Genomic DNA, 27,383 nt, shown 5'->3' on the forward strand with positions numbered 1-27,383 from the left:
CAGGCAGAGGGGAGGCTGGCCCCCAGCTCAGGCACAGGGGAGGCTGGCCCCCAGCACAGGCACGAGGGAGGCTGGCCCCCAGCTCAGGCACAGGGGAGGCTGGCCCCCAGCTCAGGCACGGGGGAAGGCTGGACCCCAGCTCAGGCACGAGAGAGGCTGACCCCCAGCTCAGGCACAGGGGAGGCTGGCCCCCAGCTCAGGCAGAGGGGAGGCTGGCCCCCAGCTCAGGCACAGGGGAGGCTGGCCCCCAGCTCAGGCACAGGGGAGGCTGGCCCCCAGCTCAGGCACGGGGAGGCTGGCCCCCAGCTCAGGCACCGGGGAGTCTGGCCCCCAGCTCAGGTACAGGGGAGGCTGGCCCCCAGCTCAGGCACGAGGGAGGTGGCCCCCAGCTCAGGCACAGGGGAGGCTGGCCCCCAGCTCAGGTACAGGGGAGGCTGGCCCCCAGCTCAGGCACAGGGGAGGCTGGCTCCTAGCTCAGGCACAAGGGAGGCTGGCCCCCAGCTCAGGCACAGGGGAGGCTGGCCCCCAGCTCAGCCACGGGGGAGGCTGGCCCCCAGCTCAGGCACAGGGGAGGCTGGTCCCCAGCTCAGGCACAGGGGAGGCTGGCCACCAGCTCAGGCACGGGGAGGCTGGCCCCCAATTCAGGCACAGGGGAGGCTGGCCCCCAGCTCAGGCACGGGGAGGCTGGCCCCCAGCTCAGGTACAGGGGAGGCTGGCCCCCAGCTCAGGCACGGGGAGGCTGGCCCCCAATTCAGGCACAGGGGAGGCTGGCCCCCAGCTCAGGCACGGGGAGGCTGGCCCCCAGCTCAGGCACGAGGGAGGTGGCCCCCAGCTCAGGCACGGGGAGGCTGGCCCCCAGCTCAGGCACGGGGGAGGCTGGCCCCCAGCTCAGGCACAAGGGAGGCTGGCCCCCAGCTCAGGCACAGGGGAGGCTGGCCCCCAATTCAGGCACAGGGGAGGCTGGCCCCCAGCTCAGGCACGGGGGGGAGTCAGGCCCCCAGCTCAGGCACGGGGGTAGGCTGGCCCCCAGCTCAGGCACGGGGGAAGGCTGGACCCCAGCTCAGGCACGAGAGAGGCTGACCCCCAGCTCAGGCACAGGGGAGGCTGGCCCCCAGCTCAGGCAGAGGGGAGGCTGGCCCCCAGCTCAGGCACAGGGGAGGCTGGCCCCCAGCTCAGGCACGAGGGAGGCTGGCCCCCAGCTCAGGTACAGGGGAGGCTGGCCCCCAGCTCAGGTACAGGGGAGGCTGGCCCCCAGCTCAGGCACAGGGGAGGCTGGCTCCTAGCTCAGGCACAAGGGAGGCTGGCCCCCAGCTCAGGCACGGGGAGGCTGGCCCCCAATTCAGGCACAGGGGAGGCTGGCCCCCAGCTCAGGCACGGGGGAGGCTGGCCCCCAGCTCAGGCACAGGGGAGGCTGGTCCCCAGCTCAGGCACGGGGGTAGGCTGGCCCCCAGCTCAGGCACGGGGGAAGGCTGGACCCCAGCTCAGGCACGAGAGAGGCTGACCCCCAGCTCAGGCACAGGGGAGGCTGGCCCCCAGCTCAGGCACAGGGGAGGCTGGCCCCCAGCTCAGGCACGGGGAGGCTGGCCCCCAGCTCAGGCACAGGGGAGGCTGGCCCCCAGCTCAGGCACAGGGGAGGCTGGCCCCCAGCTCAGGCACAAGGGAGGCTGGCCCCCAGCTCAGGCACAGGGGAGGCTGGCCCCCAATTCAGGCACAGGGGAGGCTGGCCCCCAGCTCCGGCACGGGGGGGAGTCAGGCCCCCAGCTCAGGCACGGGGGTAGGCTGGCCCCCAGCTCAGGCACGGGGGAAGGCTGGACCCCAGCTCAGGCACGAGAGAGGCTGACCCCCAGCTCAGGCACAGGGGAGGCTGGCCCCCAGCTCAGGCAGAGGGGAGGCTGGCCCCCAGCTCAGGCACAGGGGAGGCTGGCCCCCAGCTCAGGCACAGGGGAGGCTGGCCCCCAGCTCAGGCACGGGGGAGGTGGCCCCCAGCTCAGGCACAGGGGAGGCTGGCCCCCAGCTCAGGTACAGGGGAGGCTGGCCCCCAGCTCAGGCACAAGGGAGGCTGGCCCCCAGCTCAGGCACGGGGAGGCTAGCCACCAATTCAGGCACAGGGGAGGCTGGCCCCCAGCTCAGGCACGGGGGAGGCTGACCCCCAGCTCAGGCACAGGGGAGGCTGGTCCCCAGCTCAGGCACAGGGGAGGCTGGCCCCCAGCTCAGGCAGAGGGGAGGCTGGCCCCCAGCTCAGGTACAGGGGAGGCTGGCCCCCAGCACAGGCACGAGGGAGGCTGGCCCCCAGCTCAGGCACAGGGGAGGCTGGCCCCCAGCTCAGGCACAGGGGAGGCTGGCCCCCAGCTCAGGCACGGGGAGGCTGGCCCCCAGCTCAGGCACCGGGGAGTCTGGCCCCCAGCTCAGGTACAGGGGAGGCTGGCCCCCAGCTCAGGCACGAGGGAGGTGGCCCCCAGCTCAGGCACAGGGGAGGCTGGCCCCCAGCTCAGGTACAGGGGAGGCTGGCCCCCAGCTCAGGCACAGGGGAGGCTGGCTCCTAGCTCAGGCACAAGGGAGGCTGGCCCCCAGCTCAGGCACGGGGAGGCTAGCCCCCAATTCAGGCACAGGGGAGGCTGGCCCCCAGGTCAGGCACGGGGGAGGCTGGCCCCCAGCTCAGGCACAGGGGAGGCTGGTCCCCAGCTCAGGCACAGGGGAGGCTGGCCACCAGCTCAGGCACGGGGAGGCTGGCCCCCAATTCAGGCACAGGGGAGGCTGGCCCCCAGCTCAGGCACGGGGAGGCTGGCCCCCAGCTCAGGTACAGGGGAGGCTGGCCCCCAGCTCAGGCACGGGGAGGCTGGCCCCCAATTCAGGCACAGGGGAGGCTGGCCCCCAGCTCAGGCACGGGGAGGCTGGCCCCCAGCTCAGGCACGAGGGAGGTGGCCCCCAGCTCAGGCACGGGGAGGCTGGCCCCCAGCTCAGGCACGGGGGAGGCTGGCCCCCAGCTCAGGCACAAGGGAGGCTGGCCCCCAGCTCAGGCACAGGGGAGGCTGGCCCCCAATTCAGGCACAGGGGAGGCTGGCCCCCAGCTCAGGCACGGGGGGGAATCAGGCCCCCAGCTCAGGCACGGGGGTAGGCTGGCCCCCAGCTCAGGCACGGGGGAAGGCTGGACCCCAGCTCAGGCACGAGAGAGGCTGACCCCCAGCTCAGGCACAGGGGAGGCTGGCCCCCAGCTCAGGCAGAGGGGAGGCTGGCCCCCAGCTCAGGCACAGGGGAGGCTGGCCCCCAGCTCAGGCACGAGGGAGGCTGGCCCCCAGCTCAGGTACAGGGGAGGCTGGCCCCCAGCTCAGGTACAGGGGAGGCTGGCCCCCAGCTCAGGCACAGGGGAGGCTGGCTCCTAGCTCAGGCACAAGGGAGGCTGGCCCCCAGCTCAGGCACGGGGAGGCTGGCCCCCAATTCAGGCACAGGGGAGGCTGGCCCCCAGCTCAGGCACGGGGGAGGCTGGCCCCCAGCTCAGGCACAGGGGAGGCTGGTCCCCAGCTCAGGCACGGGGGTAGGCTGGCCCCCAGCTCAGGCACGGGGGAAGGCTGGACCCCAGCTCAGGCACGAGAGAGGCTGACCCCCAGCTCAGGCACAGGGGAGGCTGGCCCCCAGCTCAGGCACAGGGGAGGCTGGCCCCCAGCTCAGGCACGGGGAGGCTGGCCCCCAGCTCAGGCACAGGGGAGGCTGGCCCCCAGCTCAGGCACAGGGGAGGCTGGCCCCCAGCTCAGGCACAAGGGAGGCTGGCCCCCAGCTCAGGCACAGGGGAGGCTGGCCCCCAATTCAGGCACAGGGGAAGCTGGCCCCCAGCTCAGGCACGGGGGGGAGTCAGGCCCCCAGCTCAGGCACGGGGGTAGGCTGGCCCCCAGCTCAGGCACGGGGGAAGGCTGGACCCCAGCTCAGGCACGAGAGAGGCTGACCCCCAGCTCAGGCACAGGGGAGGCTGGCCCCCAGCTCAGGCAGAGGGGAGGCTGGCCCCCAGCTCAGGCACAGGGGAGGCTGGCCCCCAGCTCAGGCACAGGGGAGGCTGGCCCCCAGCTCAGGCACGGGGAGGCTGGCCCCCAGCTCAGGCAACGGGGAGTCTGGCCCCCAGCTCAGGTACAGGGGAGGCTGGCCCCCAGCTCAGGCACGAGGGAGGTGGCCCCCAGCTCAGGCACAGGGGAGGCTGGCCCCCAGCTCAGGTACAGGGGAGGCTGGCCCCCAGCTCAGGCACAGGGAGGCTGGCCCCCAGCTCAGGCACAGGGGAGGCTGGCCCCCAATTCAGGCACAGGGGAGGCTGGCCCCCAGCTCAGGCACGGGGGGGAGGCTGGCCCCCAGCTCAGGCACGGGGGAAGGCTGGACCCCAGCTCAGGTACAGGGGAGGCTGGCCCCCAGCTCAGGTACAGGGGAGGCTGGCCCCCAGCTCAGGCACAGGGGAGGCTGGCCCCCAGCTCAGGCAGAGGGGAGGCTGGCCCCCAGCTCAGGCACAGGGGAGGCTGGCCCCCAGCACAGGCACGAGGGAGGCTGGCCCCCAGCTCAGGCACAGGGGAGGCTGGTCCCCAGCTCAGGCACGGGGGAAGGCTGGACCCCAGCTCAGGCACGAGAGAGGCTGACCCCCAGCTCAGGCACAGGGGAGGCTGGCCCCCAGCTCAGGCAGAGGGGAGGCTGGCCCCCAGCTCAGGCACAGGGGAGGCTGGCCCCCAGCTCAGGCACAGGGGAGGCTGGCCCCCAGCTCAGGCACAGGGGAGGCTGGCCCCCAGCTCAGGCACGGGGAGGCTGGCCCCCAGCTCAGGCACCGGGAAGTCTGGCCCCCAGCTCAGGTACAGGGGAGGCTGGCCCCCAGCTCAGGCACGAGGGAGGTGGCCCCCAGCTCAGGCACAGGGGAGGCTGGCCCCCAGCTCAGGTACAGGGGAGGCTGGCCCCCAGCTCAGGCACAGGGGAGGCTGGCTCCTAGCTCAGGCACAAGGGAGGCTGGCCCCCAGCTCAGGCACGGGGAGGCTAGCCCCCAATTCAGGCACAGGGGAGGCTGGCCCCCAGCTCAGGCACGGGGGAGGCTGGCCCCCAGCTCAGGCACAGGGGAGGCTGGTCCCCAGCTCAGGCACAGGGGAGGCTGGCCACCAGCTCAGGCACGGGGAGGCTGGCCCCCAATTCAGGCACAGGGGAGGCTGGCCCCCAGCTCAGGCACGGGGAGGCTGGCCCCCAGCTCAGGTACAGGGGAGGCTGGCCCCCAGCTCAGGCACGGGGAGGCTGGCCCCCAATTCAGGCACAGGGGAGGCTGGCCCCCAGCTCAGGCACGGGGAGGCTGGCCCCCAGCTCAGGCACGAGGGAGGTGGCCCCCAGCTCAGGCACGGGGAGGCTGGCCCCCAGCTCAGGCACGGGGGAGGCTGGCCCCCAGCTCAGGCACAAGGGAGGCTGGCCCCCAGCTCAGGCACAGGGGAGGCTGGCCCCCAATTCAGGCACAGGGGAGGCTGGCCCCCAGCTCAGGCACGGGGGGGAGTCAGGCCCCCAGCTCAGGCACGGGGGTAGGCTGGCCCCCAGCTCAGGCACGGGGGAAGGCTGGACCCCAGCTCAGGCACGAGAGAGGCTGACCCCCAGCTCAGGCACAGGGGAGGCTGGCCCCCAGCTCAGGCAGAGGGGAGGCTGGCCCCCAGCTCAGGCACAGGGGAGGCTGGCCCCCAGCTCAGGCACGAGGGAGGCTGGCCCCCAGCTCAGGTACAGGGGAGGCTGGCCCCCAGCTCAGGTACAGGGGAGGCTGGCCCCCAGCTCAGGCACAGGGGAGGCTGGCTCCTAGCTCAGGCACAAGGGAGGCTGGCCCCCAGCTCAGGCACGGGGAGGCTGGCCCCCAATTCAGGCACAGGGGAGGCTGGCCCCCAGCTCAGGCACGGGGGAGGCTGGCCCCCAGCTCAGGCACAGGGGAGGCTGGTCCCCAGCTCAGGCACGGGGGTAGGCTGGCCCCCAGCTCAGGCACGGGGGAAGGCTGGACCCCAGCTCAGGCACGAGAGAGGCTGACCCCCAGCTCAGGCACAGGGGAGGCTGGCCCCCAGCTCAGGCACAGGGGAGGCTGGCCCCCAGCTCAGGCACGGGGAGGCTGGCCCCCAGCTCAGGCACAGGGGAGGCTGGCCCCCAGCTCAGGCACAGGGGAGGCTGGCCCCCAGCTCAGGCACAAGGGAGGCTGGCCCCCAGCTCAGGCACAGGGGAGGCTGGCCCCCAATTCAGGCACAGGGGAGGCTGGCCCCCAGCTCAGGCACGGGGGTAGGCTGGCCCCCAGCTCAGGCACGGGGGAAGGCTGGACCCCAGCTCAGGCACGAGAGAGGCTGACCCCCAGCTCAGGCACAGGGGAGGCTGGCCCCCAGCTCAGGCAGAGGGGAGGCTGGCCCCCAGCTCAGGCACAGGGGAGGCTGGCCCCCAGCTCAGGCACAGGGGAGGCTGGCCCCCAGCTCAGGCACGGGGAGGCTGGCCCCCAGCTCAGGCACCGGGGAGTCTGGCCCCCAGCTCAGGTACAGGGGAGGCTGGCCCCCAGCTCAGGCACGAGGGAGGTGGCCCCCAGCTCAGGCACAGGGGAGGCTGGCCCCCAGCTCAGGTACAGGGGAGGCTGGCCCCATGCTCAGGCACAAGGGAGGCTGGCCCCCAGCTCAGGCACGGGGAGGCTAGCCACCAATTCAGGCACAGGGGAGGCTGGCCCCCAGCTCAGGCACGGGGGAGGCTGGCCCCCAGCTCAGGCACAGGGGAGGCTGGTCCCCAGCTCAGGCACAGGGGAGGCTGGCCCCCAGCTCAGGCAGAGGGGAGGCTGGCCCCCAGCTCAGGCACAGGGGAGGCTGGCCCCCAGCACAGGCACGAGGGAGGCTGGCCCCCAGCTCAGGCACAGGGGAGGCTGGCCCCCAGCTCAGGCACGGGGGAAGGCTGGACCCCAGCTCAGGCACGAGAGAGGCTGACCCCCAGCTCAGGCACAGGGGAGGCTGGCCCCCAGCTCAGGCAGAGGGGAGGCTGGCCCCCAGCTCAGGCACAGGGGAGGCTGGCCCCCAGCTCAGGCACAGGGGAGGCTGGCCCCCAGCTCAGGCACGGGGAGGCTGGCCCCCAGCTCAGGCACCGGGGAGTCTGGCCCCCAGCTCAGGTACAGGGGAGGCTGGCCCCCAGCTCAGGCACGAGGGAGGTGGCCCCCAGCTCAGGCACAGGGGAGGCTGGCCCCCAGCTCAGGTACAGGGGAGGCTGGCCCCCAGCTCAGGCACAGGGGAGGCTGGCTCCTAGCTCAGGCACAAGGGAGGCTGGCCCCCAGCTCAGGCACGGGGAGGCTAGCCCCCAATTCAGGCACAGGGGAGGCTGGCCCCCAGCTCAGGCACGGGGGAGGCTGGCCCCCAGCTCAGGCACAGGGGAGGCTGGTCCCCAGCTCAGGCACAGGGGAGGCTGGCCACCAGCTCAGGCACGGGGAGGCTGGCCCCCAATTCAGGCACAGGGGAGGCTGGCCCCCAGCTCAGGCACGGGGAGGCTGGCCCCCAGCTCAGGTACAGGGGAGGCTGGCCCCCAGCTCAGGCACGGGGAGGCTGGCCCCCAATTCAGGCACAGGGGAGGCTGGCCCCCAGCTCAGGCACGGGGAGGCTGGCCCCCAGCTCAGGCACGAGGGAGGTGGCCCCCAGCTCAGGCACGGGGAGGCTGGCCCCCAGCTCAGGCACGGGGGAGGCTGGCCCCCACCTCAGGCACAAGGGAGGCTGGCCCCCAGCTCAGGCACAGGGGAGGCTGGCCCCCAATTCAGGCACAGGGGAGGCTGGCCCCCAGCTCAGGCACGGGGGTAGGCTGGCCCCCAGCTCAGGCACGGGGGAAGGCTGGACCCCAGCTCAGGCACGAGAGAGGCTGACCCCCAGCTCAGGCACAGGGGAGGCTGGCCCCCAGCTCAGGCAGAGGGGAGGCTGGCCCCCAGCTCAGGCACAGGGGAGGCTGGCCCCCAGCTCAGGCACGAGGGAGGCTGGCCCCCAGCTCAGGTACAGGGGAGGCTGGCCCCCAGCTCAGGTACAGGGGAGGCTGGCCCCCAGCTCAGGCACAGGGGAGGCTGGCTCCTAGCTCAGGCACAAGGGAGGCTGGCCCCCAGCTCAGGCACGGGGAGGCTGGCCCCCAATTCAGGCACAGGGGAGGCTGGCCCCCAGCTCAGGCACGGGGGAGGCTGGCCCCCAGCTCAGGCACAGGGGAGGCTGGTCCCCAGCTCAGGCACGGGGGTAGGCTGGCCCCCAGCTCAGGCACGGGGGAAGGCTGGACCCCAGCTCAGGCACGAGAGAGGCTGACCCCCAGCTCAGGCACAGGGGAGGCTGGCCCCCAGCTCAGGCACAGGGGAGGCTGGCCCCCAGCTCAGGCACGGGGAGGCTGGCCCCCAGCTCAGGCACAGGGGAGGCTGGCCCCCAGCTCAGGCACAGGGGAGGCTGGCCCCCAGCTCAGGCACAAGGGAGGCTGGCCCCCAGCTCAGGCACAGGGGAGGCTGGCCCCCAATTCAGGCACAGGGGAGGCTGGCCCCCAGCTCAGGCACGGGGGGGAGTCAGGCCCCCAGCTCAGGCACGGGGGTAGGCTGGCCCCCAGCTCAGGCACGGGGGAAGGCTGGACCCCAGCTCAGGCACGAGAGAGGCTGACCCCCAGCTCAGGCACAGGGGAGGCTGGCCCCCAGCTCAGGCACAGGGGAGGCTGGCCCCCAGCTCAGGCACGGGGAGGCTGGCCCCCAGCTCAGGCACCGGGGAGTCTGGCCCCCAAGCTCAGGTACAGGGGAGGCTGGCCCCCAGCTCAGGCACAGGGGAGGCTGGCCCCCAGCTCAGGCACAGGGGAGGCTGGCCCCCAGCTCAGGCACGGGGAGGCTGGCCCCCAGCTCAGGCACCGGGGAGTCTGGCCCCCAAGCTCAGGTACAGGGGAGGCTGGCCCCCAGCTCAGGCACGAGGGAGGTGGCCCCCAGCTCAGGCACAGGGGAGGCTGGCCCCCAGCTCAGGTACAGGGGAGGCTGGCCCCCAGCTCAGGCACAGGGGAGGCTGGCTCCTAGCTCAGGCACAAGGGAGGCTGGCCCCCAGCTCAGGCACGGGGAGGCTAGCCCCCAATTCAGGCACAGGGGAGGCTGGCCCCCAGCTCAGGCACGGGGGAGGCTGGCCCCCAGCTCAGGCACAGGGGAGGCTGGTCCCCAGCTCAGGCACAGGGGAGGCTGGCCCCCAGCTCAGGCACGGGGAGGCTGGCCCCCAATTCAGGCACAGGGGAGGCTGGCCCCCAGCTCAGGCACGGGGAGGCTGGCCCCCAGCTCAGGCACGAGGGAGGTGGCCCCCAGCTCAGGCACGGGGAGGCTGGCCCCCAGCTCAGGCATGGGGAGGCTGGCCCCCAATTCAGGCACAGGGGAGGCTGGCCCCCAGCTCAGGCACGGGGAGGCTGGCCCCCAGCTCAGGCAGAGGGAGGCTGGCCCCCAGCAAAGGTACAGGGGAGGCTGGCCCCCAGCACAGGCACGAGGGAGGCTGGCCCCCAGCTCAGGCACAGGGGAGGCTGGCCCCCAGCTCAGGCACAGGGGAGGCTGGCCCCCAATTCAGGCACAGGGGAGGCTGGCCCCCAGCTCAGGCACAGGGAGGCTGGCCCCCAGCTCAGGCACGAGGGAGGTGGCCCTCAGCTAAGGCACGGGGGGAGGCTGGCTCCCAGCTCAGGTACAGGGGAGGCGGGCCCCCAGCTCAGGCACGAGTCAGGCTGGCCCCCAGCTCAGGCACGAGGGAGGCTGGCCCCCAGCTCAGGCACGAGTCAGGCTGGCCCCCAGCTCAGGCACGAGGGAGGCTTGCCCCCAGCTCAGGCACGAGGGAGGCTGGCCCCCAGCTCAGGCACAGGGGAGGCTGGTCCCCAGCTCAGGCACGGGGGTAGGCTGGCCCCCAGCTCAGGCACGGGGGAAGGCTGGACCCCAGCTCAGGCACTAGAGAGGCTGACCCCCAGCTCAGGCACAGGGGAGGCTGGCCCCCAGCTCAGGCACAGGGGAGGCTGGCCCCCAGCTCAGGCACGGGGAGGCTGGCCCCCAGCTCAGGCACAGGGGAGGCTGGCCCCCAGCTCAGGCACAGGGGAGGCTGGCCCCCAGCTCAGGCACAAGGGAGGCTGGCCCCCAGCTCAGGCACAGGGGAGGCTGGCCCCCAATTCAGGCACAGGGGAGGCTGGCCCCCAGCTCAGGCACGGGGGGGAGTCAGGCCCCCAGCTCAGGCACGGGGGTAGGCTGGCCCCCAGCTCAGGCACGGGGGAAGGCTGGACCCCAGCTCAGGCACGAGAGAGGCTGACCCCCAGCTCAGGCACAGGGGAGGCTGGCCCCCAGCTCAGGCAGAGGGGAGGCTGGCCCCCAGCTCAGGCACAGGGGAGGCTGGCCCCCAGCTCAGGCACAGGGGAGGCTGGCCCCCAGCTCAGGCATGGGGAGGCTGGCCCCCAGCTCAGGCACCGGGGAGTCTGGCCCCCAGCTCAGGTACAGGGGAGGCTGGCCCCCAGCTCAGGCACAGGGGAGGCTGGCCCCCAGCTCAGGTACAGGGGAGGCTGGCCCCCAGCTCAGGCACAGGGGAGGCTGGCTCCTAGCTCAGGCACAAGGGAGGCTGGCCCCCAGCTCAGGCACGGGGAGGCTAGCCCCCAATTCAGGCACAGGGGAGGCTGGCCCCCAGCTCAGGCACGGGGGAGGCTGGCCCCCAGCTCAGGCACAGGGGAGGCTGGTCCCCAGCTCAGGCACAGGGGAGGCTGGCCCCCAGCTCAGGCACGGGGAGGCTGGCCCCCAATTCAGGCACAGGGGAGGCTGGCCCCCAGCTCAGGCACGGGGAGGCTGGCCCCCAGCTCAGGTACAGGGGAGGCTGGCCCCCAGCTCAGGCACGGGGAGGCTGGCCCCCAATTCAGGCACAGGGGAGGCTGGCCCCCAGCTCAGGCACGGGGAGGCTGGCCCCCAGCTCAGGCACGAGGGAGGTGGCCCCCAGCTCAGGCACGGGGAGGCTGGCCCCCAGCTCAGGCATGGGGAGGCTGGCCCCCAATTCAGGCACAGGGGAGGCTGGCCCCCAGCTCAGGCACGGGGAGGCTGGCCCCCAGCTCAGGCAGAGGGAGGCTGGCCCCCAGCTCAGGTACAGGGGAGGCTGGCCCCCAGCACAGGCACGAGGGAGGCTGGCCCCCAGCTCAGGCACAGGGGAGGCTGGCCCCCAGCTCAGGCACAGGGGAGGCTGGCCCCCAATTCAGGCACAGGGGAGGCTGGCCCCCAGCTCAGGCACAGGGAGGCTGGCCCCCAGCTCAGGCACGAGGGAGGTGGCCCTCAGCTAAGGCACGGGGGGAGGCTGGCTCCCAGCTCAGGTACAGGGGAGGCGGGCCCCCAGCTCAGGCACGAGTCAGGCTGGCCCCCAGCTCAGGCACGAGGGAGGCTTGCCCCAGCTCAGGCATGAGGGAGGCTGGCCCCCAGCTCAGGCACGAGTCAGGCTGGCCCCCAGCTCAGGCACGAGGGAGGCTTGCCCCCAGCTCAGGCACGAGGGAGGCTGGCCCCCAGCTCAGGTACAGGGGAGGCTGGCCCCCAGCTCAGGCACAGGAGAGGCTGGCCCCCAGCTCAGGCACGTGTCAGGCTGGCCCCCAGCTCAGGCACGAGGGAGGCTGGCCACCAGCTCAGGCACAGGTGAGGCTGGCCCCCAGCTCAGGCACAGGGGAGGCTGGCCCCCAGCTCAGGCACAGGGGAGGCTGGCCCCCAGCTCAGGCACAGGGGAAGCTGGCCCCCAGCTCAGGCACAGGGGAGGCTGGCCCCCAGCTCAGGCAAGGGGAGGCTGGCCCCCAGCTCAGGCACAGGGGAGGCTGGCCCCCAGCTCAGGCACGGGGGGAGGCTGGCCACCCAGCTCAGGCACAGGGGAGGCTGGCCCCCAGCTCAGGCACAGGGGAGGCTGGCCCCCAGCTCAGGTACAGGGGAGGCTGGCCCCCAGCTCAGGCACAGGGAGGCTGGCCCCCAGCTCAGGCACAGGGGAGGCTGGCCCCCAGCTCAGGCACGAGGGAGGCTGGCCCCCAGCTCAGGTACAGGGGAGGCTGGCCCCCAGCTCAGGTACAGGGGAGGCTGGCCCCCAGCTCAGGCACAGGGGAGGCTGGCTCCCAGCTCAGGCACAAGGGAGGCTGGCCCCCAATTCAGGCACAGGGGAGGCTGGCCCCCAGCTCAGGCATGGGGGAGGCTGGCCCCCAGCTCAGGCACGGGGGAGGCTGGCCCCCAGCTCAGGCACAGGGGAGGCTGCTCCCCAGCTCAGGCACAGGGGAGGCTGGCCCCCAGCTCAGGCACGGGGAGGCTGGCCCCCAATTCAGGCACAGGGGAGGCTGGCCCCCAGCTCAGGCACGGGGAGGCTGGCCCCCAGCTCAGGTACAGGGGAGGCTGGCCCCCAGCTCAGGTACAGGAGAGGCTGGCCCCCAGCTCAGGTACAGGGGAGGCTGGCCCCCAGCTCAGGCACAGGGGAGGCTGGCCCCCAGTTCAGGCACAGGGGAGGCTGGCCCCCAGCTCAGGCACGGGGAGGCTGGCCCCCATCTCAGGCACGAGGGAGGTAGCCCCCAGCTCAGGCACGGGGAGGCTGGCCCCCAGCTCAGGCATGGGGAGGCTGGCCCCCAATTCAGGCACAGGGGAGGCTGGCCCCCAGCTCAGGCACGGGGAGGCTGGCCCCCAATTCAGGCACAGGGGAGGCTGGCCCCCAGCTCAGGCACGGGGAGGCTGGCCCCCAGCTCAGGTACAGGGGAGGCTGGCCCCCAGCTCAGGCACAGGGGAGGCTGGCTCCCAGCTCAGGCACAAGGGAGGCTGGCCCCCAATTCAGGCACAGGGGAGGCTGGCCCCCAGCTCAGGCATGGGGGAGGCTGGCCCCCAGCTCAGGCACGGGGGAGGCTGGCCCCCAGCTCAGGCACAGGGGAGGCTGGTCCCCAGCTCAGGCACAGGGGAGGCTGGCCCCCAGCTCAGGCACGGGGAGGCTGGCCCCCAATTCAGGCACAGGGGAGGCTGGCCCCCAGCTCAGGCACGGGGAGGCTGGCCCCCAGCTCAGGTACAGGGGAGACTGGCCCCCAGCTCAGGCACAGGGGAGGCTGGCCCCCAGTTCAGGCACAGGGGAGGCTGGCCCCCAGCTCAGGCACGGGGAGGCTGGCCCCCATCTCAGGCACGAGGGAGGTAGCCCCCAGCTCAGGCACGGGGAGGCTGGCCCCCAGCTCAGGCATGGGGAGGCTGGCCCCCAATTCAGGCACAGGGGAGGCTGGCCCCCAGCTCAGGCACGGGGAGGCTGGCCCCCAATTCAGGCACAGGGGAGGCTGGCCCCCAGCTCAGGCACGGGGAGGCTGGCCCCCAGCTCAGGCACGGGGAGGCTGGCCCCCAGCTCAGGTACAGGGGAGGCTGGCCCCCAGCTTAGGCACGGGGAGGCTGGCCCCCAATTCAGGCACAGGGGAGGCTGGCCTCCAGCTCAGGCATGGGGAGGCTGGCCCCCAGCTCAGGCACGAGGGAGGTGGCCCCCAGCTCAGGCACGGGGAGGCTGGCCCCCAGCTCAGGCACGGGGAGGCTGGCCCCCAATTCAGGCACAGGGGAGGCTGGCCCCCAGCTCAGGTACGGGGAGGCTGGCCCCCAGCTCAGGCACGGGGAGGCTGGCCCCCAGCTCAGGCACGGGGAGGCTGGCCCCCAGCTCAGGTACAGGGGAGGCTGGCCCCCAGCACAGGCACAGGGGAGGCTGGCCCCCAGCTCAGGCACAGGGGAGGCTGGCCCCCAGCTCAGGCACAGGGGAGGCTGGCCCCCAATTCAGGCACAGGGGAGGCTGGCCCCCAGCTCAGGCACAGGGAGGCTGGCCCCCAGCTCAGGCACGAGGGAGGTGGCCCCCAGCTAAGGCACGGGGGGAGGCTGGCTCCCAGCTCAGGTACAGGGGAGGCTGGTCCCCAGCTCAGGCACGAGGGAGGCTGGCCCCCAGCTCAGGCACGAGGGAGGCTGGCCCCCAGCTCAGGCACGGGGAGGCTGGCCCCCAGCTCAGGCACGAGGGAGGCTGGCCCCCAGCTCAGGCACGAGTCAGGCTGGCCCCCAGCTCAGGCACGAGGGAGGCTTGCCCCCAGCTCAGGCACGAGGGAGGCTGGCCCCCAGCTCAGGCACGAGTCAGGCTGGCCCCCAGCTCAGGCACGGGGAGGCTGGCCCCCAATTCAGGCACAGGGGAGGCTGGCCCCCAATTCAGGCACAGGGGAGGCTGGCCCCCAGCTCAGGCACGGGGAGGCTGGCCCCCAGCTCAGGCACGGGGAGGCTGGCCCCCAGCTCAGGCACGGGGAGGCTGGCCCCCAGCTCAGGTACAGGGGAGGCTGGCCCCCAGCACAGGCACAGGGGAGGCTGGCTCCCAGCTCAGGCACAGGGGAGGCTGGCCCCCAGCTCAGGCACAGGGGAGGCTGGCCCCCAATTCAGGCACAGGGGAGGCTAGCCCCCAGCTCAGGCACGGGGGGATGCTGGCCCCCAGCTCAGGCACGGGGGGAGGCTGGCCCCCAGCTCAGGCACGAGGGAGGCTGCCCCCCAGCTCAGGCACAGGGGAGGCTGGCCCCCAGCTCAGGCACAGGGGAGGCTGGCCCCCAGCTCAGGCACGGGGAGGCTGGCCCCCAGCTCAGGCACAAGGAGGCTGGCCCCCAATTCAGGCACAGGGGAGGCTGGCCCCCAGCTCAGGCACGGGGGGAGGCTGGCCCCCAGCTCAGGCACAGGGGAGGCTGGCCCCCAATTCAGGCACAGGGGAGGCTAGCCCCCAGCTCAGGCACGGGGGGAGGCTGGCCCCCAGCTCAGGCACGGGGGGAGGCTGGCCCCCAGCTCAGGCACGAGGGAGGCTGGCCCCCAGCTCAGGCACAGGGGAGGCTGGCCCCCAGCTCAGGCACAGGGGAGGCTGGCCCCCAGCTCAGGCACGGGGAGGCTGGCCCCAAGCTCAGGCACAGGGGAGGCTGGCCCCTAGCTCAGGCACAGGGGAGGCTAGCCCCCAGCTCAGGCACGGGGAGGCTGGCCCCCAGCTCAGGTACAGGGGAGGCTGGCCCCCAGCTCAGGCACGGGGAGGCTGGCCCCCAGCTCAGGCACGGGGAGGCTGGCCCCCAGCTCAGGCACGGGGAGGCTGGCCCCCAGCTCAGGCACGGGGAGGCTGGCCCCCAGCTCAGGCACAGGGGAAGCTGGATAATCTCCCAACAGTTGGGACTGAGGAGAGGTCAGTGAGACTCCGGGGCTCTGTACAGAGAGGGGTATGTGTCACGAATGTCACTCCGTGTCACACATGTCTCCCGGGGAGGGAGGTGGCCGCCCGATGGCTTCAATAAGTGAGACTTCCTGATAACATGTGACTCGCGCCTCACGCCGTCTTCCTTAATATAACAAGACAGAGTTTCACATCTTGTAGAGCAGGTGGTGCTCAACGCCGGTCCTTAACCCCCCCCCCCCCCCCCCCCGGTCAGGTTTTCAGGGTATCCCTGCTTCAGCACCATGTCTGCATTGTACTTAGCACTGTGCTCACTGGCAGCTCAGGTTCACATGCAGGAGTCACCATGTCTGCATTGTACTTAGCACTGTGCTCACTGGCAGCTCAGGTTCACATGCAGGAGTCACCATGTCTGCATTGTACTTAGCACTGTGCTCACTGGCAGCTCAGGTTCACATGTGCAGCAGCCACCATGTCTGCATTGTACTTAGCACTGTGCTCACTGGCAGCTCAGGTTCACATGCAGGAGTCACCATGTCTGCATTGTACTTAGCACTGTGCTCACTGGCAGCTCAGGTTCACATGTGCAGCAGCCACCATGTCTGCATTGTACTTAGCACTGTGCCCACTGGCAGCTCAGGTTCACATGTGCAGCAGACACCATGTCTGCATTGTACTTAGCACTGTGCTCACTGGCAGCTCAGGTTCACATGCAGGAGTCACCATGTCTGCATTGTACTTAGCACTGTGCTCACTGGCAGCTCAGGTTCACATGCAGGAGTCACCATGTCTGCATTGTACTTAGCACTGTGCTCACTGGCAGCTCAGGTTCACATGCAGGAGTCACCATGTCTGCATTGTACTTAGCACTGTGCTCACTGGCAGCTCAGGTTCACATGCAGGAGTCACCATGTCTGCATTGTACTTAGCACTGTGCTCACTGGCAGCTCAGGTTCACATGTGCAGCAGCCACCATGTCTGCATTGTACTTAGCACTGTGCTCACTGGCAGCTCAGGTTCACATGTGCAGCAGCCACCATGTCTGCATTGTACTTAGCACTGTGCTCACTGGCAGCTCAGGTTCACATGCAGGAGTCACCATGTCTGCATTGTACTTAGCACTGTGCTCACTGGCAGCTCAGGTTCACATGCAGGAGTCACCTTGTCTGCATTGTACTTAGCACTGTGCTCACTGGCAGCTCAGGTTCACATGTGCAGCAGCCACCATGTCTGCATTGTACTTAGCACTGTGCTCACTGGCAGCTCACGTTCACATGCAGGAGTCACCATGTCTGCATTGTACTTAGCACTGTGCTCACTGGCAGCTCAGGTTCACATGCAGGAGTCACCATGTCTGCATTGTACTTAGCACTGTGCTCACTGGCAGCTCAGGTTCACATGTGCAGCAGCCACCATGTCTGCATTGTACTTAGCACTGTGCTCACTGGCAGCTCAGGTTCACATGTGCAGCAGCCACCATGTCTGCATTGTACTTAGCACTGTGCTCACTGGCAGCTCAGGTTCACATGTGCAGCAGCCACCATGTCTGCATTGTACTTAGCACTGTGCTCACTGGCAGCTCAGGTTCACATGCAGGAGTCACCATGTCTGCATTGTACTTAGCACTGTGCTCACTGGCAGCTCAGGTTCACATGCAGGAGTCACCATGTCTGCATTGTACTTAGCACTGTGCTCACTGGCAGCTCAGGTTCACATGCAGGAGTCACCATGTCTGCATTGTACTTAGCACTGTGCTCACTGGCAGCTCAGGTTCACATGTGCAGCAGCCACCATGTCTGCATTGTACTTAGCACTGTGCTCACTGGCAGCTCAGGTTCACATGCAGGAGTCACCATGTCTGCATTGTACTTAGCACTGTGCTCACTGGCAGCTCAGGTTCACATGTGCAGCAGCCACCATGTCTGCATTGTACTTAGCACTGTGCCCACTGGCAGCTCAGGTTCACATGTGCAGCAGACACCATGTCTGCATTGTACTTAGCACTGTGCTCATTGGCAGCTCAGGTTCACATGCAGGAGTCACCATGTCTGCATTGTACTTAGCACTGTGCTCACTGGCAGCTCAGGTTCACATGCAGGAGTCACCATGTCTGCATTGTACTTAGCACTGTGCTCACTGGCAGCTCAGGTTCACATGCAGGAGTCACCATGTCTGCATTGTACTTAGCACTGTGCTCACTGGCAGCTCAGGTTCACATGCAGGAGTCACCATGTCTGCATTGTACTTAGCACTGTGCTCACTGGCAGCTCAGGTTCACATGTGCAGCAGCCACCATGTCTGCATTGTACTTAGCACTGTGCTCACTGGCAGCTCAGGTTCACATGTGCAGCAGCCACCATGTCTGCATTGTACTTAGCACTGTGCTCACTGGCAGCTCAGGTTCACATGCAGGAGTCACCATGTCTGCATTGTACTTAGCACTGTGCTCACTGGCAGCTCAGGTTCACATGCAGGAGTCACCTTGTCTGCATTGTACTTAGCACTGTGCTCACTGGCAGCTCAGGTTCACATGTGCAGCAGCCACCATGTCTGCATTGTACTTAGCACTGTGCTCACTGGCAGCTCACGTTCACATGCAGGAGTCACCATGTCTGCATTGTACTTAGCACTGTGCTCACTGGCAGCTCAGGTTCACATGCAGGAGTCACCATGTCTGCATTGTACTTAGCACTGTGCTCACTGGCAGCTCAGGTTCACATGCAGGAGTCACCATGTCTGCATTGTACTTAGCACTGTGCTCACTGGCAGCTCAGGTTCACATGTGCAGCAGCCACCATGTCTGCATTGTACTTAGCACTGTGCTCACTGGCAGCTCAGGTTCACATGCAGGAGTCACCATGTCTGCATTGTACTTAGCACTGTGCTCACTGGCAGCTCAGGTTCACATGTGCAGCAGCCACCATGTCTGCATTGTACTTAGCACTGTGCTCACTGGCAGCTCAGGTTCACATGTGCAGCAGTCACCATGTCTGCATTGTACTTAGCACTGTGCTCACTGGCAGCTCAGGTTCACATGCAGGAGTCACCATGTCTGCATTGTACTTAGCACTGTGCTCACTGGCAGCTCAGGTTCACATGTGCAGCAGCCACCATGTCTGCATTGTACTTAGCACTGTGCCCACTGGCAGCTCAGGTTCACATGTGCAGCAGACACCATGTCTGCATTGTACTTAGCACTGTGCTCACTGGCAGCTCAGGTTCACATGCAGGAGTCACCATGTCTGCATTGTACTTAGCACTGTGCTCACTGGCAGCTCAGGTTCACATGCAGGAGTCACCATGTCTGCATTGTACTTAGCACTGTGCTCACTGGCAGCTCAGGTTCACATGCAGGAGTCACCATGTCTGCATTGTACTTAGCACTGTGCTCACTGGCAGCTCAGGTTCACATGCAGGAGTCACCATGTCTGCATTGTACTTAGCACTGTGCTCACTGGCAGCTCAGGTTCACATGTGCAGCAGCCACCATGTCTGCATTGTACTTAGCACTGTGCTCATTGCAGCTCAGGTTCACATGCAGGAGTCACCATGTCTGCATTGTACATAGCACTGTGCTCACTGGCAGCTCAGGTTCACATGTGCAGAAGCCACCATGTCTGCATTGTACATAGCACTGTGCTCACTGGCAGCTCAGGTTCACATGTGCAGAAGCCACCATGTCTGCATTGTACTTAGCACTGTGCTCACTGGCAGCTCAGGTTCACATGTGCAGCAGCCACCATGTCTGCATTGTACTTAGCACTGTGCCCACTGGCAGCTCAGGTTCACATGCAGGAGTCACCATGTCTGCATTGTACTTAGCACTGTGCTCACTGGCAGCTCAGGTTCACATGTGCAGCAGCCACCATGTCTGCATTGTACGTAGCACTGTGCTCACTGGCAGCTCAGGTTCACATGCAGGAGTCACCATGTCTGCATTGTACTTAGCACTGTGCTCACTGGCAGCTCAGGTTCACATGCAGGAGTCACCATGTCTGCATTGTACTTAGCACTGTGCTCACTGGCAGCTCAGGTTCACATGTGCAGCAGCCACCATGTCTGCATTGTACGTAGCACTGTGCTCACTGGCAGCTCAGGTTCACATGCAGGAGTCACCATGTCTGCATTGTACTTAGCACTGTGCTCATTGGCAGCTCAGGTTCACATGCAGGAGTCACCATGTCTGCATTGTACTTAGCACTGTGCTCACTGGCAGCTCACGTTCACATGCAGGAGTCACCATGTCTGCATTGTACTTAGCACTGTGCTCACTGGCAGCAGTCTATAAAATTAGTAAAATTAATCAAATAACTCAGCCCGTGTCCCCTGCCCCATAAAATGAGATTAGTGTCCCACAGGAAGCGATCCTGATGCAATGGAGAAGCTGGTAATCAGACTGGCTGTGCTTTCCGTGATAAAGTGCTCCGATAACGGCGACACCGGGATTTCTGGGCACTTTCTATTGCAATAACGTGAGATCATTATAAGCCTCATTACAAGCGCTCCTGACCCAATGCTGGGGAGGCCGGGGTGAGACGAGCCCTGATCCCGACCCTCTCTTTGCAATAATCCTCGCGGAAGAGAAACGTTTGTGTAAAGCTAATGAGGGGGCGGTGATGGAGCTGTGTGTGGGGTGACATCGCAGCAATAATTAGGGGTTCAGCACACAGGAGGAAGATGTAGTGACAGAGTAGTGTGTGTGTGTGTGTGTGTGTGTGTGTAGGGTTAGTACAGGAATGGCAGAGCAGGAGGAAGATGCAGTGACAGAGCAGTTTGTGTGTAGGGTTAGTACAGGAATAGCAGAGCAGGAGGAAGATGCAGTGACAGAGGGGTGTGTGTGTGTGTGTGTAGGGTTAGTACAGGAATAGCAGAGCAGGAGGAAGATGCAGTGACAGAGCCGTGTGTGTATGGGGGCTTCGGCACAGGAATAGCAGGACAGGATAAGGATGAACTGGGGGCCATTATTAATTATTTAAGTGTCAGTGTGTGCTGACGGGCATGTTGGAGGTGCAGTGACAGCTGTGGTGGTGGGGGGTTAACCCCTTCATTCCTGACCGTTCTGAGTACCATCCCAAGTCACTCACTTCATCTTCATCATGTACGTCTCCCGCGGCTCCTCCTTCCGGATCCTCCGGCGCTGGCGCGGGGACATCTCCTGTACATGCCGCATGGCGTCCAGACTGTCCAGGCGCGGCTTCTCCTGCCTGCAGGGCACAGGGTCACACCTCAGTCGCAGGCCAGGGGACATGGCACTGACCAATCAGGATGCTCCGTTCTGCAAAGCTCCCGTGACCCCTCCTATTTCATACAACACGCGGGATCTGAAGCATGGAACTGTGACACGGCCACACGGATTATCACCTCCCTGACCCGCCAGTACAACCAGCTGCTACAAGGTTCCATGTGGGCCGCAGGTTTAAAGAGGGCGATAAACACACTTTCTAACTTCAATCCGAGCCAGTGTGCGACACGCTATCGGTATAAGAGCGATAGAACTCGGAGCGGGTAACATGGGAACTCGCCTATGTCATTCTTTCACTCAACTCCACTTCGCTATCCTCACCACCAGCGATGTGCTGGAGGCCCCCTCTTATATCACACAAGATGTAGGCTCCTCTTGTCGTATAGATCAGGGGTGTTCAACTCCAGTCCTCAAGCCCCCTCAACAGGTCAGGTTTTCAGGATATCCCTGCTTCAGCACAAGTGGCTCAATCAGAGGCTCAGTCTTCGACTGAGCCTCTGATTGAGCCACCTGTGCTGAAGCTGGGATATCCTGAAAACCTGACCTGTTAGGGGGGGGGGGGGCTTGAAGACTGGAGTTGAGCACCTGATATAGAAGATCCCAGCATAGAGGCTCTTCCAAGGATCCCAAATCAGTGCTGTAAATACCAGGCCCGTTTTGCCAGTGGGGAAAACCCCTCCTGTTGGACGTTACTGTGGTGGTAAGAGGCAGTCGAGGTGGGCGACCCAGGGCAATTCTGGCACGAAATTACCCCATAAAGAAACTGTTACTGTCCCTGGAATGGCATTGTAATAACATCGTGCTCAATCTCCAGTTAGGGAACCTACTGACCATCACGGCTTTCTCATGAGAGGGGACACGATTCGGACACAGGGGGCTGTGGCAGATCTGTCCCCCCTCTCAGTGCAGGGTGACACAGAGACTGTCGCAGATTGGATGTGTGACCCACAGAACATGTCCCTTCTGAAAACTGATATACTGGCACAGAAAGAGGGATCCCTGTGACCTCTGCATAAACAATCCTGGCCGGACACACAAACACACGCACACATCACACGTATCGGAGGGGGACAGAATCCCTGTGACCTCTGCATACACAACCCTGGCCGGACGCACAAACACACGCACACATCACACGTATCGGAGGGGGACAGAATCCCTGTGACCTCTGCATACACAATCCTGGCCGGACACACAAACATATGCACACATCACACGTATCGGAGGGGGACAGAATCCCTGTGACCTCTGCATACACAACCCTGGCCGGACGCACAAACACACGCACACATCACACGTATCGGAGGGGGACAGAATCCCTGTGACCTCTGCATACACAATTCTGGCCGGACACACAAACACACGCACACATCACAAGTACAGGGGGGGACAGAATCCCTGTGACCTCTGCATACACAATCCTGGCCGGACACACAAACACACGCACACTTCACACGTATCAGAGGGGGACAGAATCCCTGTGACCTCTGCATACACAATCCTGGCCGGACACACAAACACACGCACACATCACACGTATCGGAGGGGGACAGAATCCCTGTGACCTCTGCATACACAATCCTGGCCGGACACACAAACACACGCGCACATCACACGTATCGGAGGGGGACAGAATCCCTGTGACCTCTGCATACACAATCCTGGCCGGACACACAAACACACGCGCACATCACACGTACAGGGGGGGACAGAATCCCTGTGACCTCTGCATACACAACCCTGGCCGGACACACAAAAACACGCGCACATCACACGTACAGGGGGGGACAGAATCCCTGTGACCTCTGCATACACAACCCTGGCCGGACACACATACACACGCACACATCACACGTATCGGAGGGGGACAGAATCCCTGTGACCTCTGCATACACAGCCCTGGCCGGACACACAAACACACGCACACATCACACGTATCGGAGGGGGACAGAATCCCTGTGACCTCTGCATACACAGCCCTGGCCGGACACATGCACACACGCGCACAACACACGTACAGGGGGGGACAGAATCCCTGTGACCTCTGCATACACAACCCTGGCTGGACACACGCACACACACACACGTACAGGGGGGGGACAGAATCCCCATGACCAGGGGACCCCACATCCAGCCCTGAGTGTTAGTGGGGCATGAGAGAAGCTAGGAGGGGTAACCAGAGGAGGGGGTCCTCACGCCTTGAGCGGGTCCTCACACACGTGCCCGGGAGGAGAGGAGCCCGCCCTGTGGGTATGCACCGTTTGGTGGGTTTGTATCAGGAGGTTGTTGGGTTAATGTCGCAGCTTTGCGGGGTGGCATTGCTGGTATAGAGGGGTGTACTTGCTGGTATAGAGGGGTGTACTTGCTGGTATAGAGGGGTGTACTTGCTGGTATAGAGGGGTGGCCTTGCTGGTATAGAGGGGTGGCCTTGCTGGTATAGAGGGATGGCATTGCTGGTATAGCGGGGTGGCCTTTCTGGTATAGAGGGGTGGCCTTTCTGGTATAGAGGGGTGGCCTTGCTGGTATAGCGGGGTGGCATTGCTGGTATAGATGGGTGGCCTTGCTGGTATAGCGCGGTGGCCTTGCTGGTATAGAGGGGTGGCCTTGCTGGTATAGCGGGGGGGCCTTGCTGGTACAGCGGGGTGGCCTTGCTGGTATAGAGGGGTGGCCTTGCTGGTATAGCAGGAGGTGGCCTTGCTGGTATAGTGGGGTGGCCTTGCTGGTATAGCAGGGGGTGACCTTGCTGGTATAGTGGGGTGGCCTTGCTGGTATAGAGGGGTGGCATTGCTGGTATAGTGGGGTGGCCTTGCTGGCACAGCGGGGTGGCATTGCTGGTATAGTGGGGTGGCCTTGCTGGTATAGAGGGGTGGCATTGCTGGTATAGCGGGGTGGCCTTGCTGGCACAGCGGGGTGGCATTGCTGGTATAGCGGGGTGGCCTTGCTGGCACAGCGGGGTGGCCTTGCTGGTATAGCGGGGTGGCCTTGCTGGCACAGCGGGGTGGCATTGCTGGTATAGAGGGGTGGCATTGCTGGTATAGTGGGGTGGCCTTGCTGGTATAGCGGGGTGGCCTTGCTGGTATAGAGGGGTGGCCTTGCTGGTATAGCGGGGGTGGCCTTGCTGGTATAGAGGGGTGGCCTTGCTGGTATAGTGGGGTGGCCTTGCTGGTATAGAGGGGTGGCCTTGCTGGTATAGTGGGGTGGCCTTGCTGGTATAGAGGGATGGCCTTGCTGGTATAGAGGGATGGCCTTGCTGGTATAGTTGGGTGGCCTTGCTGGTATAGCAGGGTGGCCTTGCTGGTACAGCGGGGTGGCCTTGCTGGTATAGTGGGGTGGCCTTGCTGGCACAGCGGGTGTCACTGTGAAGGGGAGAGAGTAGAGCGAGGATCCCAGTGTCCCTACGGCTGGAGGGGCTCCGTGCATCTGCTTGGGTGGGTAAGTATTATTACCCGCTGGGGGGTGGGCCCCCGAGGTCCATATAGAGGGGGGCTACCAGTTTGGTGCTGCTATTGCTAGATGCAGCAAGGCCGGATTTTCCTGTACAATGGTTGAATAAAAGCTGTGGCCCGACTGCTCCAGTGCGTGTGCCCGCGGCGTTATTCGGGTGCGGGTATTAATGGCTGGGCGCGAGGTGTACCTGACCAGGGAGAATTAACTCATATATCCTACAACCTTACGGCTGATGAGCAGAGGCACAGCCATTCATAATAACATCTTGTAGTTCTGCAGCTCCTTACATCTTAAAGCGCTGTACGTCTCGTGCAGCCACCTCTGGGGTTGAATTCTGAGCGCACAATTCTGGTGCTCTAACCTGTAAGGCAGGGGTGCTCGACTCCAATGTCAGGCCCCCCCCCCCCCCCCCAACATGCCAGGTTTTCAGGATATCACAGCTTCAGCACAGGTGACTCAATTAGAGGCTCAGTCAAAGACTGAGCCCCCTGTGCTGAAGCAGTGACTGGTTGAGCCATCTCTGCTGAAGCTGGGATACCCTGAAAACCTGACCTGTTGGGGGGGGCTTGAGGACTGGAGTTGAGCCCCCCTGATATAAGGCAGGGGAACCAGGAACATTATCACCCATGTGCAGGTGCCTGGGGCACATACAGGTACAGTGATCTGCTGGGGTAATGAGCTGCTGCCCTCTCCAGCATACAGCGGGTTCATTATAACTGTGATGGACAAGCTCTGAAAGTAAATAGAAGTCCCTACGAGAGTCTGGACAAGGACAGCTGCCCCCTGTGTACTCCTAGAGCTGTCCCCTTTCTCGGGCCTGCCCTCGGGGGGAGCATTTCCTCGCTGCGCTCTGTCACCACGAAGCTGCGTCTGCCAAGCTCTGACCGGGCTTAAGTGGGGAGTCAATAACAAATGAATCAACTCCATCTCCTCCTGCTCCGCTAATTGATTTCTCAGTGCTCCCCCAAGGGACAAGAGGAGCCTTCAACAGATACTCAGCTCAGCATCCCGACTCCACAGCAAACCACAGCATCAATAACTAATAAGCCCTGTCCCCCTCGCAGCAGCGCGCACATTCTGCAGCTTGGGGCTTCAGTAACGACATGGGGCACTGCAGGAGTTGAGTTACCATTAGGTAACACATCCATATGTATGTCTGTATGTATATATGTCTTTATTTGCCATATTGATGCACCTGGGAGCTTCAAACATTCAAACTCACTGGGCGTGGTACCAGCCACATCAATGTATTTTCCTGCGATTATATAACTAGCTGCCATGCAGGGGAGTGGTACAAACGCACTGCCCAGGTTCCACCCCAGAGGCGGCTGCACGGGAGATTTAAATATAATTGTAAAGTGCTTTTGAATTGCAAGTCACTGTATTAATACAAGGTTCTACTATATCACAGGTAAATGCGCTGGCCTCTGAAGTGGGAAAATCCAGACCCAGTTCTGTGACTTGGGAGGAATCAGTGTCACCAACATTTAGATTGTGAGCTCGGTGGGTCAGGAATTCCCTTGGCAGTATTATTATTTTGTGTGGCGCACCGCGCACACGGTCAGCCTCACATACACGGCGGCAGCGATTCTGGCAGCGTCCTCACTCGCAGAGTCGTGTGCGTCCTGCAGCCAGGCGGAGACAACCTGCAGAGAAGCACAGGGAGAGCGTGTCCGGGGAGGAGGAGAGACCTGCCCAAGGTCACACAGAGGACCAGTGGCAGAGCCAAGAAGCAATCCATGATACTAAATCAATCCATATCACACGCCTCTTACACAGCGGTGTCACATGTGCTAATCTTTCTACAAATATAGACTCACGAGAACTTTTCCTCAATGCAAAGTAAATGAGGAATCTTTTGAAGGTACGGAATCAGTACTTTGTGTAAGTCACTTCCACCGGGGGATCAGCGTCCTACACAACCCTGTGTGACACTCGCTCCCGGAAAACCTCCACCTGGCAGAGGAGTCTGCAGCTCTGAAGTTCCCGGCAGGCGGAGGGGACCCCGACTGTGAGCGCAGCCCCCACCCCCTGCAGAGCCGCCTCTACCCATTTCATTCCCAAGCCTATTTTCTTCCTCTTTTCTCTGCTTTCATAAAATCATGAAAAGATGATGGAGAGGGGGGATAGAGGGTGAGGGGTGAAAGGGGATTTAGGGGGGAGAGGGAGGGGGAAAAAAGAGAGGGGGAGGGGGAAAAGAGAGAGGGGGAGGGGGAAAAGAGAGAGAGAGAAAGAGAGAGAGGGAAAGAGAGAGAGAGAGGGAAAGAGAGAGAGAGGAAAAGAGAGGGAAAGAGAGAGAGGGGGAAAGAGAGAGAGAGGAAAAGAGAGAGAGGGAAAGAGAGAGAGAGAGAGAGAGGGGGGGGAGAGAAAGAGAGAGGGAGGGGGGAGAGAAAGAGAGAGGGAGGGGGGATAGAAAGAGGGAGGGGGGAGGGGGAGAGAGGGGGAGGGGGGAGAGAAAGAGAGAGGGAGGGGGGAGAGAAAGAGAGAGGGAGGGAGGAGAGAAAGAGAGAGAGGGAGGGAAAGAGAGAAAAGGAGAGAGAGATTGAGAGAGAGCGAGAGAGAGGGGAGAGGAGAGATAGATAGATTGCCAGTAGCAATTAAATCCAGCAGTGAGAACCTGACAGGTGCTTTCATAGAGACAGAAAACCTTGTCACTTGGCGATGACACTGCGGGACAGCGTGAGAGTGACGGGAGCAGCGGTAAAGTTTGGTCTGAGCCGAGTTTAACCCCGTTGCTGCTATTGCTTTGCCATGCGTTGCTGGCCTCTCTGGCAGTGAAAGGGTTACCGACACACATCACTTTGCGATGCAAGCCTGGCCCCTGTGCCACACGATTAACGTGCACACCACCGTGCACATTACTTGTCCCCCCACCCCCCAGGTGGCACCGCGGTGACCTCACCTTGCCACGTTCCTGCACACACGGCAGGAGCAGGATGTCACAGGCACTGGGTCTCTGCTCTGGATCCTTTCTCAGTGTTCTGCCGGAGCAAAGAGAGAGAGCGGGAGCCCGGACATGTTTATCTCTGGGGCAGCCAGGCGGCAGGTGCATCTTGGGAGATTTTGCTCCTCCATGAGGGTCTAATACAGGAGTAGCCAACTCCCGTCCTCAAGGGCCACCAACAGGTCAGGTTTTAAGGATATCCCTGCTTCAGCACAGGTGGCTCAATCAGTGACTCTGCTGAAGCAGTGACTGATTGAGGCAACTGTGCTGAAGCAGGGATATCCTGAAAACCTGACCTATTGGTGGCCCTTGAGGACTGGAGTTGCCCATCCCTGGGATAAGGATAGGGTTGCCAGGTGGCATCTCCAAAAATACTGGACACAATGGTGAAAGGTGCGATGCGCCCGGGACACACACACACTGCTCCATGCTGCTTCCTCCTCTCCTTGGCCCCACCCCCAGGCTCATGACAGCAGCAGCAGCCAATCGGGATGGAGGAAGCTGCCCAGCCTCCTAGCAACAGCCATGCCCTCTCCCTGCTCGGGAAAATCAAGCGACACCCCCCCCCCCCCCCCCCAAGCCGGTCAGGTCACTATGTCCAGAGAAGTAATACCGGACACATACT

The 27,383-nt window shown here is 64.7% G+C and overlaps 1 protein-coding gene across 4 annotated transcripts in view; it reads right to left on the reverse strand.

The window, feature by feature from the left end:
* Positions 1-27,383, reverse strand: part of LOC142469992 (serine/threonine-protein kinase Nek11-like) — a 197,825-nt gene that overhangs the window by 72,077 nt on the left and 98,365 nt on the right. For 3 of the 4 annotated variants that reach the window (XM_075576824.1, XM_075576821.1, XM_075576823.1), the window contains 3 exons: positions 26,717-26,795; positions 25,390-25,460; positions 20,210-20,329 (listed from right to left, as the gene is read on the reverse strand). In XM_075576824.1, the coding sequence (XP_075432939.1) occupies positions 20,210-20,329; positions 25,390-25,460; positions 26,717-26,795 (270 nt within the window). The remainder of the gene's footprint in view (positions 1-20,209; positions 20,330-25,389; positions 25,461-26,716; positions 26,796-27,383) is intronic. The other variant, XM_075576822.1, reaches the window with a different exon arrangement.

Source organism: Ascaphus truei, chromosome 19 (assembly GCF_040206685.1).
Source record: "Ascaphus truei isolate aAscTru1 chromosome 19, aAscTru1.hap1, whole genome shotgun sequence".
Lineage (NCBI taxonomy): Eukaryota > Metazoa > Chordata > Amphibia > Anura > Ascaphidae > Ascaphus > Ascaphus truei.